Genomic DNA, 12,207 nt, shown 5'->3' with positions numbered 1-12,207 from the left:
AAAATAATTATTTATATAAACAATCATTTTTAATACAAAAAAAATTATGGCACCTTCCCTTTAACATGGCCAATTAACCCTTCTCAGCACTTAGTGTACTGGAGAGTTTTCCTAGGTTAATAAGCTAATAACCTCAATGACACATATCGCGTCATTCAGTACTTTGCCAGTGGCTTTGTCAGAGTTGGTCGGATTTGATCATTATCAAATCCACTATGGCCTGTAGATAATTGTGTACAGCACACTTGCAGAGTTAGAATCTCAACAGGTATCTTCAGGATCATACTGCTCCTCAGCCACCTGACTTCCATGTTCCTCGGGGGACTGATGTTCTTTTTAAGTGACAGTAATGCTTAAGTAGCATTGTCCTTCTGTTTACCTGAAAGTCCTATATCAGCTGGAGTCAGTGTATTTGTTCTAATAGGCCCCGTTACACATAACGATGTCCCAGCGATCCCACCAACGATCCGACGTGAATGGGATCACTGGGACATCGTTAGGCTGATCTCAGGTGAACTGTCACATAGACAGCCCCTCCAGTGATCAGGACCAGCGAGCAAGCTGGTTTACAATGTAAACAGTGGATATCCAAGAGCCGCACGGCTCTTGGATACCTGCTGTTTACCTTGGAAACCAGCGTGCCCACTTGAATACCCGCTGTTTACTCTGGAAACCAGTGTGCACACTGGTTTCCAAGGTAAACAGCAGGTAACTAAGAGCCGCACAGCTCTTAGATACCCACTGTTTTCATTGGAATCCAGCGTCCAGCCTCGCTGATCGCTGGTCTCTCTCTGCGCGCTGGCCAGCGGGAGACCAACGATCCAAAAACGGCCCAGGATGATGGAGCGCAATCAGCGATACTGGGCAGGGGGGCCGATCGCTGATGCCTGTAACACACAGCGATCTCGCTGGCGAGATCGCTGTGGCGTCACAAAATCAGCGATCTCGCTGCACTGATGTATCTATATTAATCTATGAAAAAGCAATGCCTTTGAACAAGAGCAAAGCTCAGCAGCTCTTAAGTACAATGAGCAGTGATTGTGATTTTTCAGTACTGATAACTGCAGCTCTGGGTTAGAAGCTGATAGGCAGCGGAAGATGACGTAAATGTCAAACTGCTCTATCAAAATTAATGGGTTCCAGAGATGTTACTGGAAACTCCGGTAACTGTGAAATTCCAAATTCGTACCAGGGTCATACAGTAGACTAAGGAAATTAAATCAATATAGTGATATATATTCCCTTTAAAACCAATCTTTAATAGTTTAATCTTTAAAAAAAAAACACCTACCCAGTGAAAAAATGGTTGGATACCAAAAAAATTGAAAATGACCACAAAAAAGGCCTAGAAAACCCTGCAAATGATCCAACTGAAAACCTACCTGGCTGTGGAGGTTGACAACCTATAAGAAAGATTTTTTGGCACCACCACTCGAGGACTATCCCTCACTCCCTTATTTATCCCTAACAATATAGGTGGGAAAACAATATCTTAATAGAGAAGAGGTGAAAAAACAGGCAACCGAGTGCCTATAATAGATCCCCTGCAGGTGTTTTGTAGACAAACAAATGAGATGACACAGATTATCAATTAATACCATCCAACACCATGACAAGCACTCTACAAATAACAATCAATATGATATATGATAGACTTAGCCCACTAGATAAATCCAGGCCAGATGAAAATTAATCAATTAGCAAACCAAAATTGTGTCCAAAATGGCAAGAAGTACACTTATCATGGATAGGATGCACTCCCATGCATTTCCACGCTGTCACGGTTCATCAGGAGGCCCAAGAGATGATACGGATATTAAAGATACCGGATGCCATGATGGATGGATAGCAATTTTATGGTATCCAACCATTTTTTCATTGGGTAGGTGTTTTTTAAATGTCAGATTCCAGGCTTGAATATAGCCTATGTGCATATTCACTCACCCACTGGTGGTCGATCTCCTTAACAGCAAGCTATGAGCAATGTAAGACAAAAGCTATCATAGCAGGAGAATTTCAGAAGATAAAAAAGCAAGTCAATTGCGATCTTGCATATTTTCGTGCTGTCTAATGAGTTGTCAATTTTATAAAATGAGAATAACATTTTAAAGGGTTATTCTCATGTTGTTAAATTGAATTAGCTAGGCAACATGAAGAATTGTAGCTGACTTGCTTTTTCCTATCTGCTGTCATTCTCATGTTGTGAGATATGTTATCTTACATGGTGTACAGTTTGTTTCCAAGGAGATCTGCCACCAGAGACTGTCTGAGTATGCACGGTAGTTACATTCCAAGGTAAAGAGTTAACTCTTAACATTCTAGTCAGCTCTCTCCAGTCTATTGATTTATAAGTTAGCTGCTGCTCACCTTCCTCCTTCCTGTCAGTAGACTGGTTCTTATTAGTCATCAATAGTCAAAATCTCCCATTAGACAGCATCAGTAGTTTCCAGAGCATTTCTCCTAATAATTTCTCTCACTTTCGTAAGCTCACATTGTATTGTGGAAGTGTCCCTTCCCGTATTTCATGATCAATGTGAATTTTGTGACTCCATAAAGCTGTTACCTTCATTAAATTAAATATGCAAACGCATCTTCATTCATAGACTGCATTCTTCTTTTACTACCAATAGGGATCTCTTCTCCCTTGTGTTTTTTTTCCCTATCAGACTCTGCTACAGGTTTATTAGTTACTAGATGGTGGCCCAATTCTAACGCATCGGATATTCTAGAATATGGCCAATTCGCAAGAATATTAAAGGTTTATTAGTTATTTATTATGCTTTGCTTAATCCCCAATGAGGCTCACAATATATTCCTTATCAGTATGTCTTTGGAATGTGAGAGGAAACCAGATTACCCAGTGGAAATCCACACATACACCACGAGAACACACAAACTTCTTGCAGATGCTGTCCTTGGTGGGATTTGAACCCACCACCGTACTTCCCAGGTTTTCTCGGTTCTCTCCACATTGATACCCAACTTGTGTGATCTGTTCCACCTCTCCACACAGTCTGTTAAGTCTATTTATTTACATATATGGTTCTTATTATTTTATATCATAGCCTTCCTCTACGGTTTTGGATTAATTTATTGAAAAATCCTCAATTTGTCTTGGATATCAAAAAATCTGTTCTTCTGGACATCTGCTTGTCAGTCATTGCCCAGGCTTTCATGGATGGATTTTCTCTTACAGAGCATCAACTAGGAAAGGTGATGTATGACATGGTCTATACGACCAATAATCACCGTTAATAATCACTATAAGATTTTTCTTACACAGCAACATACAGAATTGAGCTTACCAAATGACGATTCACAGGACAGATGCATATTGTTCGTGTCTGGAATTATCTATAATTTTATTTTATTTGAATAGGTTCAAAATTAAATGGTGTCTGATTTCTTCATTTATCTTAATATCAGCCCAAGCTCTATATTTCATGCATGTTATGCTGTGTTTGTACGGGCATGTTTAAAATGGAAATCAAACTATCCTTATTGAGGATCAGTTATCTCAGTATATGTGGGGTATTTAATTATATTATTCATGTTTAAACTAGAAGTAGATCCTAAAACATGGAAAATTGTAGAGAAAATTATGGTTTTTTTCTTTAATCTTGTTGTAGTTGATCAATAAAAAGGCTCATGGTTCTAAACAAACACACGCTGCACAAAAGTACCACAAAAAATTGCACAAAAATAAAATCAATACTTTGGTCCAAATTACAAATTAATATGTCAGAGGGGATTGTACTAATCAAAATAGTCATATTACCTGAAATCGTTTATGTGCAATCAGTTTAATATGGTTGCCTGAGTGCCCAGTCACACAGTGCTTAAGCATATACATGCTGATTCAATGACTGCAGAATCATATATAGTAAAATGAAAACCTGGCACTCAACTTAACCCCTTCATGACCCAGCCTATTTTGACCTTAACGACCTGGCCATTTTTTGCAATTCTGACCAATGTCCCTTTATGAGGTAATAACTCAGGAACGCTTCAACGCATCCTAGCGATTACGAGAATGTTTTTTCGTGACATATTGGGCTTCATGTTAGTGGTAAATTTAGGTCGATAATTTTTGCGTTTATTTGTGAAAAAAATGGAAATTTGGTGAAAATTTTGAAAATTTTGCAACTTTCAAATTTTGAATTTTTATTCTGTTAAACCAGAGAGTTATGTGACACAAAATAGTTAATAAATAACATTTCCCACATGTTTACTTTACATCAGCACAATTTTGGAAACAACATTTTTTTTCGTTAGGAAGTTATAAGGGTTAAAAGTTGACCAGCAATTTCTCATTTTTACAACAAAATTTACAAAACCATTTTTTTTTTAGGGACCACCTCACATTTGAAGTCACTTTGTGGGGTCTATATAGCAGAAAATACACAAAAGTGACACCATTCTAAAAACTGCACCCATCAAGCTACTCAAAACTACATTCAAGAAGATTATTAACCCTTCAGGTGCTTCACATGAACTAAAGCAACATGGAATGAAAAAATGGACATTTTAATTTTTCCAACCAAAATTTTCTTTTAGCATCAGTTTTTTCATTTTCACATGGGTAACAGGATAAAATGTATCCTAAAATTTGTTGGGCAATTTCTTCTGAGTACACCGATACCCCTTATGTGGTCATAAACCACTGTTTGGGTGCACGGCAGAGCTCAGAAGGCAAGGAGCGCCATTTTACTTTTTGAATGGAAAATATGCTTGAATATTTAGCGGTTGCCATGTCGCGTTTGGAGAGCCCCTGTGTGCCTAAACATTGGAGCTCCCCCACAAGTGACCCCATTTTGGAAACTAGACCCTCCAAGGAACTTATCAAGATGCATAGTGAGCACTTTGAACCCCCGGGTGCTTCACAAATTGATCCGTAAAAAAAAAAGTACTTTTTTTTTTCACAAAAATTTTATTTAGCCTCAGTTTTTTCATTTTCACATGGGCAACAGGATAAAATGGATCCTAAAATTTGTTGGGCAATTTCTGCTGAGTACATTGATACCTCATATGTGGTCATAAACCACTGTTTGGGCGCACAGCAGGGCCCGGAAGGGAAGGAGCGCCATGTGACTTTTTGATTGGAAAATTAGCTCCAATCGTTAGCGGACACCATGTCGCATTTGGAGAGCCCCTGTGTGCCTAAACATTGGAGCTCCCCCACAAGTGACCCCATTTTGGAAACTAGACCCTCGAAGGAACTTATCTAGATGTGTGGTGAGCATTTTGAACCCCCAAGTGCTTCACAGAAGTTTATAACGCAGAGCAGTGAAAATTAAAAATAATTTTTTTTTGCTCAAAAATGATTTTTTAGCCCGCTATTTTTTATTTTCACAAGGCTAACAGGAGAAATTGAACCACAAAAGTTGTTGTGCAATTTGTCCTGAGTACACCGATACCCCATATGTGGGGGGGAACCACTGTTTGGGAGCACGGGAGAGCTTAGAAGGGAAGGAGCGCCATTTTGGAATGCAGACTTTGATGGAATGTTCTGCGGGCGTCATGTTGCGTTTGCAGAGCCCCTGTGTGCCTAAACAGTAGAAACTCACACAAGTGACCCCATTTTGGAAACTAGAACCCCCAAGGAGCTTATCTAGATGTGTAGTGAGCACTCTGAATCCCCAAGTGCTTCTCAGAAGTTTATAAATGCAGAGCCATGAAAATAAAAAAATATTTTTTTTTCCTCAAAAATGATTTTTTAGCCCGCTATTTTTTATTTTCCCAAGGGTAACAGGATAAATTGGACCCCAAAAGTTGTTGTCCAGTTTGTCCTGAGTACACTGGTACCCCATATGTGTGGAGAAACCACTGTTTGAGCGCACGGCATGGCTCAGAAGGGAAAAAGCGTCATTTGACTTTTTGAATGGAAAATTATCTCCAATCGTTAGCGGACACCATGTCGTGTTTGCAGAGCCCCTGTGTGTGTAAACTTTGGAGCTCCCCCACAAATGACACCATTTTGGAAACTAGACCCCCTAAGGAACTTATCTAGATGCATAGTGAGCATTTTGAACCCCCAGGTGCTGCACAGAAGTTTATAACGCAGAGCCGTTAAAATAAAAATATTTTTTTTCCTCAAAAAATAAATTTTTAGCCTGCTATTTTTTATTTTCACAAGGGTAACAGGATAAATTGGACCCCAAAAGTTGTTGTCCAGCTTGTCCTGAGTACGCTGGTACCCCATATGTGGGGGGGACCACTGTTTGGGCACACTTTGGGGCTCGGAAGGGAAGTAGTGACGCTTTGAAATGAAGACTTGATGGAATGGTCTGTGGGCGTCATGTTACGTTTGCAGAGCCCCTGATGTACCTAAACAGTGGAAACCCCCCACAAATGACCCCATTTTGGAAACTAGATCACTCATGGAACTAATCTAGATGTGAGGTGAGCACTTTGAACCCCCAAGTGCTTCACAGAAGTTTATAACGCAGAGCCTTGAAAATAAAAAATATTTTTTTTTCCTCAAAAAATGATTTTTAGTCCACTATTTTTTTATTTTCACAAGGGTAACAGGATATTTTGGACCCCAGAGGTTGTTGTCTAGTGTGTCCTGAGTACGCTGGTACCCCATAACTGGGGGAGGACCACTGTTTGGGCACACGTTGGGGCTCGGAAGGGAAGTAGTGACGTTTTGAAATGCCGACTTGATGGAATGGTCTGTGGGCGTCATGTTACGTTTGCAGAGCCCCTGATGTACATAAACAGTGCAAACCCCCCACAAATGACCCCATTTTGGAAACTAGATCACCCAAGGAACTAATCTAGATGTGAGGTGTGCACTTTGAACCCTCAAGTGCTTCACAGAAGTTTATAACGCAGAGCTGTGAAAATAAAAAATTATTTTTTTTTCCTCAAAAAATTATTTTTAGCCCACTATTTTTTATTTTCACAAGGGTAACAGGATAAATTGGACCCCAAAAGTTGTTGTCAGTTTGTCCTGAGTACACTGGTACCCCATATGTGGGGGGGGCACTGTTCAGGGACACGTTGGGGCTCGGAATGGAAGTAGTGACGTTTTGAAATGCCGACTTGATGAAATGGTCTGTGGGCGTCATGTTACATTTGCAGAGCCCCTGATGTACCTAAACAGTGGAAACCCCCCACAAGTGACCCCATTTTGAAAACTAGACCCCCCAAGGAACTTATCTAGATGTGTGGTGAGCACGTTGAACCCCCAAGTGCTTCACAGAAATTTATAGCGCAGAACCGTGAAAATAAAAAATCATTTTTTTTCCACAAAAATAATTATTTTAGCCCCCATGTTTTTATTTTCCCAAGGGTAACAGGAGAAATTAGACCCCCAAAGTTGTTGTGCAATTTTTCCTGAGTACCCTGATACCCCATAAGTGGGGGTACACCACTGTTTGGGCACATGTCGGGGCTCAAAATGGAGGGAGCACCGTTTGACTTTTTGAACGCAAAATTGGCTGGAATAAATGGTGGCTCCATGTCGCGTTTGGAGACCCCGTGATGTGCCTAAACAGTGGAAACCCCTCAATTCTATCTCCAACCCCAACCCCAACACACCCCTAACCCTAATCCCAACCCTAATCATAACCCTAACCACAACACTAATCCCAACACACCCCTAACGAAATCCCAACTCTAACCCTAACCACAAGCGTAACCGTAATCCCAACCCCAACCCTAATCCCAATTACAACCCTAACCCCAATTCCAACCCTTAGTCCAACCCTAACCCTTAGTCCAACCCTAACCCTATTTCTAACCCTAACCCTAATTCCAACCCTAGCCCTAACCCTAGCCCTAGCCCTAACCCTAATGGAAAAATAAAAAAAAAATATTTTGTTTTTTTTATTATTTGTCCCTACCTATGGGGGTGATAAGGGGGGCGGTGATTTACTTTTTTTTTATTTTGATCACTATGAAAGTTTATTATAGTGATCAAAATAAATGAATGAATCTGCAGCATTGCAGATTCGATTCAGCGCACTGCGCATGCGCCCGCCCTCTTCTAAGAAGGCGGCGCCCATGACGCTGGACGGCGGGACACCGGGACGGATAGCGGGAGATCGGAGGCACAAAGGAGGGTGAGGGGGTGATCGGAGGGTGAGAGGGGATGATCGGAGGGCTGGGGGGGCGGAGGGAAGGCGGGGGGGCAGATTATGACGGCGGCTGCCGATCGGTGCCGTCAGTCGGTGTGGGGGGGTCAGGTCTCGGTGTCCAGCCATGTCCGATGCTATTTCAGCATCGGCCATGGCTGGATTGTAATATTTCACCAGTTTTCATTGGTGAAATACTACAATCGCTCTGATTGGCAGTTTCACTTTTAACAGCCAATCAGAGCGATCGTAGGCACGTGGGGGCTAAGCCACACCCCCAGGTGTTAACTCTGAAGGGTCCTTTGTGTGCGGGTCGGGTGACCTTTCAGTGACCCCGGTCACCCGACCCGCAGGGGGGCAATCAATTCATGACGCCACATAGGCGTCATGGGTCGTATTGTCACGACTTTTCATGCCGCCTACGTGGCGTCAAAGGTCGTGAAGGGGTTAATGCTTAGTGAGATAATTTATTGTAGTACCAGAAAACGTTTCGGTCAGTATAGACCTTCATCAGTTACGTGCTAGTTTGTTTGAATGCAGTTTAGAGGAGGGCGCTTTTTATGATTCTCATAGATGAAGACGATAATCAGATAATCAGAATGCTGCTGTAACGCAGAATGATCTTAACAGTGGGCAGTATAAGCACAGCCTGGTCCTCCTAGATGCGGGTGAACACCGCTTGTTCACCCGCGTCCAGGAGGACCAGGCTGCGCTTATACTGCCCATTGTTAAGATCATTCTGCGCTACAGCAGCATTCTGACTATCTGATTATCGGTCTCGTCGTCGCCCTTACACTATTTTTTCAACACCAGCCCAATGTTCATTTTTTGTTATTTTCTGTGAAGTACCGTAGTTAAAAATTATATACATTGTTCTTCATGTTTTCAGTTAGAAAACAGTGTGCAATGTTCCCAATGCATGGAAATAAAAACTAGTATTAAGATTTTGTGATTAACTCATGCTTTTGAACACACTGCTGTTATTTTGAACACTACTTTATATATGTAATGCTATCTGCTGAATTGACTTATAAACATAACATTATTGTGATAATGCTAGTCAAGTTATATAGCATATAACAGACCTCTGTATATTAAATTTCTCCATATAGTCAGCTCCAACCAACAAGCTGCTTTATGCAAAAGACATTCCCTTGTTCAAAGAAGCAGTTAAAGCTTACTATAAAGAAATTCGAGATGCTCCTATGTTGTCCTCGACAGAGCTGACCGACTTCTTGGTTTCAGAATCAAAGGTAACTACCACGATAAGTTACATATCGGTACCAAAGTACACATTGCGATCTTTCAGTGTAATAGTCTATAACGGGAGGAAATATTTAATACATCTAATGTGTAATCAGCTTTGTATATACTGTGTAGTAATATGAATGTTGTATCAGAAAAACTTCTTATGTAGATCGTAGATCTATGAATTAGGAATTTTGTGATTGTGCTTCTGTGATTTGGATGCCTGGTTCTATGGGAATAAATCGCTGATACTGAACTGACATCTTTGTCTACTTTTCAGAAACATGATCACGAATTTAAAGAAGATGTAGCTTTAAAGGAACTTTTCAAGTACATTGAGAAATACTTTGATGTGGTATGTATAAAACTATAATGTATATTATCTTAGGAATTAATATTAAGAAATACAATGCCCTGGAAAAGTATTCATACCCTCTGAACTTTTCTACATTATTTCACATTATAGCCACAAACTTAAATGTACTTTAATGGGATTTTGTACAAGGCTGGGTGGTGGAACCCCTGTGCCATGAACCAAGGAAAGCCTGGACTAATGTGACTAGGAGCCTAACCTAATCTGACTTCAGATACACAGTGGCATACAATACTGGGATCCAAGGAGAGACTAAGGATGTGGACCAAGTGCTATACCAGGAATGACTTTGGGTAGATGGCAGCTGACCCCTGTGTGACTGTAGCTGGCAGAACCCAAAGGAAGGTACAGTGGATGCTGGCAGGCTCTGTAAGAATAAGGGAACCATGTATGCAGAAAGGACCATCTGACGTAGAGATGAGCACTAGTTGGTGCAGCGGGAACGGCTGACAGAGAGACGATCACTAGCAGGTGCAACTAGTCCTGCTGATGTGGAGATGAGATACAACAGGTGCAATGGGGCTGGCTGATGTAGAGATGAGCACTGGGCAGGTGCAGCGGGAGTGGCTGACAGAGAGACAAGCATTGGTAAATGCAACTGGACCGGCTGACGTGGAGACGAGAACTGTCATGTGCAGCAGGACTGGCTGACGTAGAGATGAGCACTGGCAGGTGCAATGGGACCAGATGATTGACAGGCAGGAGGGCATGGGTGATAGGCAGGTAAGTGTACAGCGATGCGAGCACTGGGACTTGAGAACTAACAAGGGTGTTAGGAAACAAACTTACAACATTGCAAAGGCATGTCCATGTTGGAGGAAGTGTCTTAAATAGTAATTGTCTTCCTTCTGGAGGATGCACGTGGCCCCTTTAAAAAGGGGAAGTGTGTGCGCACGCAGGCCCTAAGCACAGTACCCAGAGACCTGCACGCAGAAAACCTGCAGACCAGGAAAGAGAAGACGGAGCAGAATGGAGACCACGGCGGTGAGCATGCTGGTGTCTCTTCAGGGGAAGAGGGGCAGCATGCAGAGATGCTGGCACAACAGTGCCCCCCTTTTTGCCCCCTTTTTCAAGCCCACAAGAAATTTCTCCAGGAGGAGAGGGGCCTAGATGACCTCTCCTCAGGACCGAACCCCTTCCAATCCACAAAAAAGCCTCTCCTCTTACTCTCTTGGTAACCAGAATGTTCTCTACCTCGAAAATGTCTTCAATACTGACAGGAGCAGGAGTGGTACAAGGAACTTTGAAGAAAGAACTGAGGATGATAGGTTGGAGAAGAGACACACGGAAAGAATTGGGGATTTGCAAAGAGGCCAGGAGTTTGATTTTGTAGGCTACTGGATTAATTTGTTTCAACACATCGAAGGGACCGATGAAGTGAGGACCCAAATTATAGGACGGTATCTTGAGACGGACATACTTAGATAACATCCACACCTTATCTCAAGGATGAAACAGAGGCAAATCCAGATGTCTCTTGTCCGCCTGTCTTTTCATCCGCTCAGAGAATTTTACTAAGGATGACTTGGTGTCCTACCAGATTTCCAAAAAAACTCTTGAGGTAATCAGAACTAGGAATATCGGAGGTGCGAGCCACAGGAAACTGGATTCTGGGATGTTGACCATAGACCACAAAAATGGAAATTTGACAGATGAGGTCTCTCTCCAGTGACATTCAAGCAGCAGAGGGCATGGCACGCAGTAACTACGTCATCGCTCATTCTGACCTGAATCTCATTGCAGAGGGACCCGGAAGACAGAGCGGCATGCAGTGATGGAGCGGGGACCGGTAAATATTGCCAGTGGCGGGGGCCTGAGCCAGCGGTACCACCAGCACCTGACCCCCATAGCGCGCTGGTGTCCCACCTGCTCAGGACACCGGCACCTGGCCCCCAGCGACGAGAGGTGAGTATGTCTTTTTTTTTTTTTCAATCGCAGGGACCGTGACTCGATTATAAGCAGAGGGGGTCTTTTTCAGCCCAAAAAGGGTGCTGAAAAACTCAGCTTATACTCAAGAATATACGGTAGTTTAAAACCATCACAATTTAACACAAAGCAAAGTAACTGTATGAATAAAAATATAGTCAATTTTTTCACAAAAAATGTGGTCACCTTCAGCAGGAAAATCAGTTTAAAACCACTGTAATTGAACACAAAGCAGGTTAAACTGTATGGATGACAATACAGTAAATTTTTTCACAAAAAAGTGTCTATCTGCAGCAGCTATATGTTTAGGAATGGACTGCAAAGCCCTAAGTCCTGCCTAGAGGCTGTATTCAGCCACTTTTCCTGCTCCAGCAGCAGTCGCTAAACTAAATTCAGGATGTATAACATAGAAATGGGAAAGCACTAGGTTAGTGCTTTTCTGTGGCGGTTCAGAAACAGAATCACCACTAGGACTTTGATTCCTGAAATTGTGCACACAGGCCTGGACAACTACTGTCTCTCTCCAATCCAAACTGCCCCTAAGCTGGGTAATGGCATCCATGTGCCGAGCGTGTAGTT

The 12,207-nt window shown here is 42.1% G+C and overlaps 1 protein-coding gene across 1 annotated transcript in view; it reads left to right on the top strand.

Annotated features, from left to right (window-relative positions):
• PLXNC1 (plexin C1) overlaps nucleotides 1–12,207 on the top strand; it is a 387,127-nt gene that overhangs the window by 364,712 nt on the left and 10,208 nt on the right. Inside the window, exons 28-30 of the mRNA XM_073554254.1 lie at nucleotides 3,066–3,213; nucleotides 9,194–9,334; nucleotides 9,610–9,684. Of these exons, the coding sequence (XP_073410355.1) occupies nucleotides 3,066–3,213; nucleotides 9,194–9,334; nucleotides 9,610–9,684 (364 nt within the window). The remainder of the gene's footprint in view (nucleotides 1–3,065; nucleotides 3,214–9,193; nucleotides 9,335–9,609; nucleotides 9,685–12,207) is intronic.

Source organism: Dendrobates tinctorius, unplaced genomic scaffold, assembly GCF_039654945.1.
Source record: "Dendrobates tinctorius isolate UK_male_01 unplaced genomic scaffold, ASM3965494v1 ptg000209l, whole genome shotgun sequence".
Taxonomy (NCBI): domain Eukaryota; kingdom Metazoa; phylum Chordata; class Amphibia; order Anura; family Dendrobatidae; genus Dendrobates; species Dendrobates tinctorius.
This window is presented reverse-complemented; position numbering and strand designations above follow the sequence as displayed.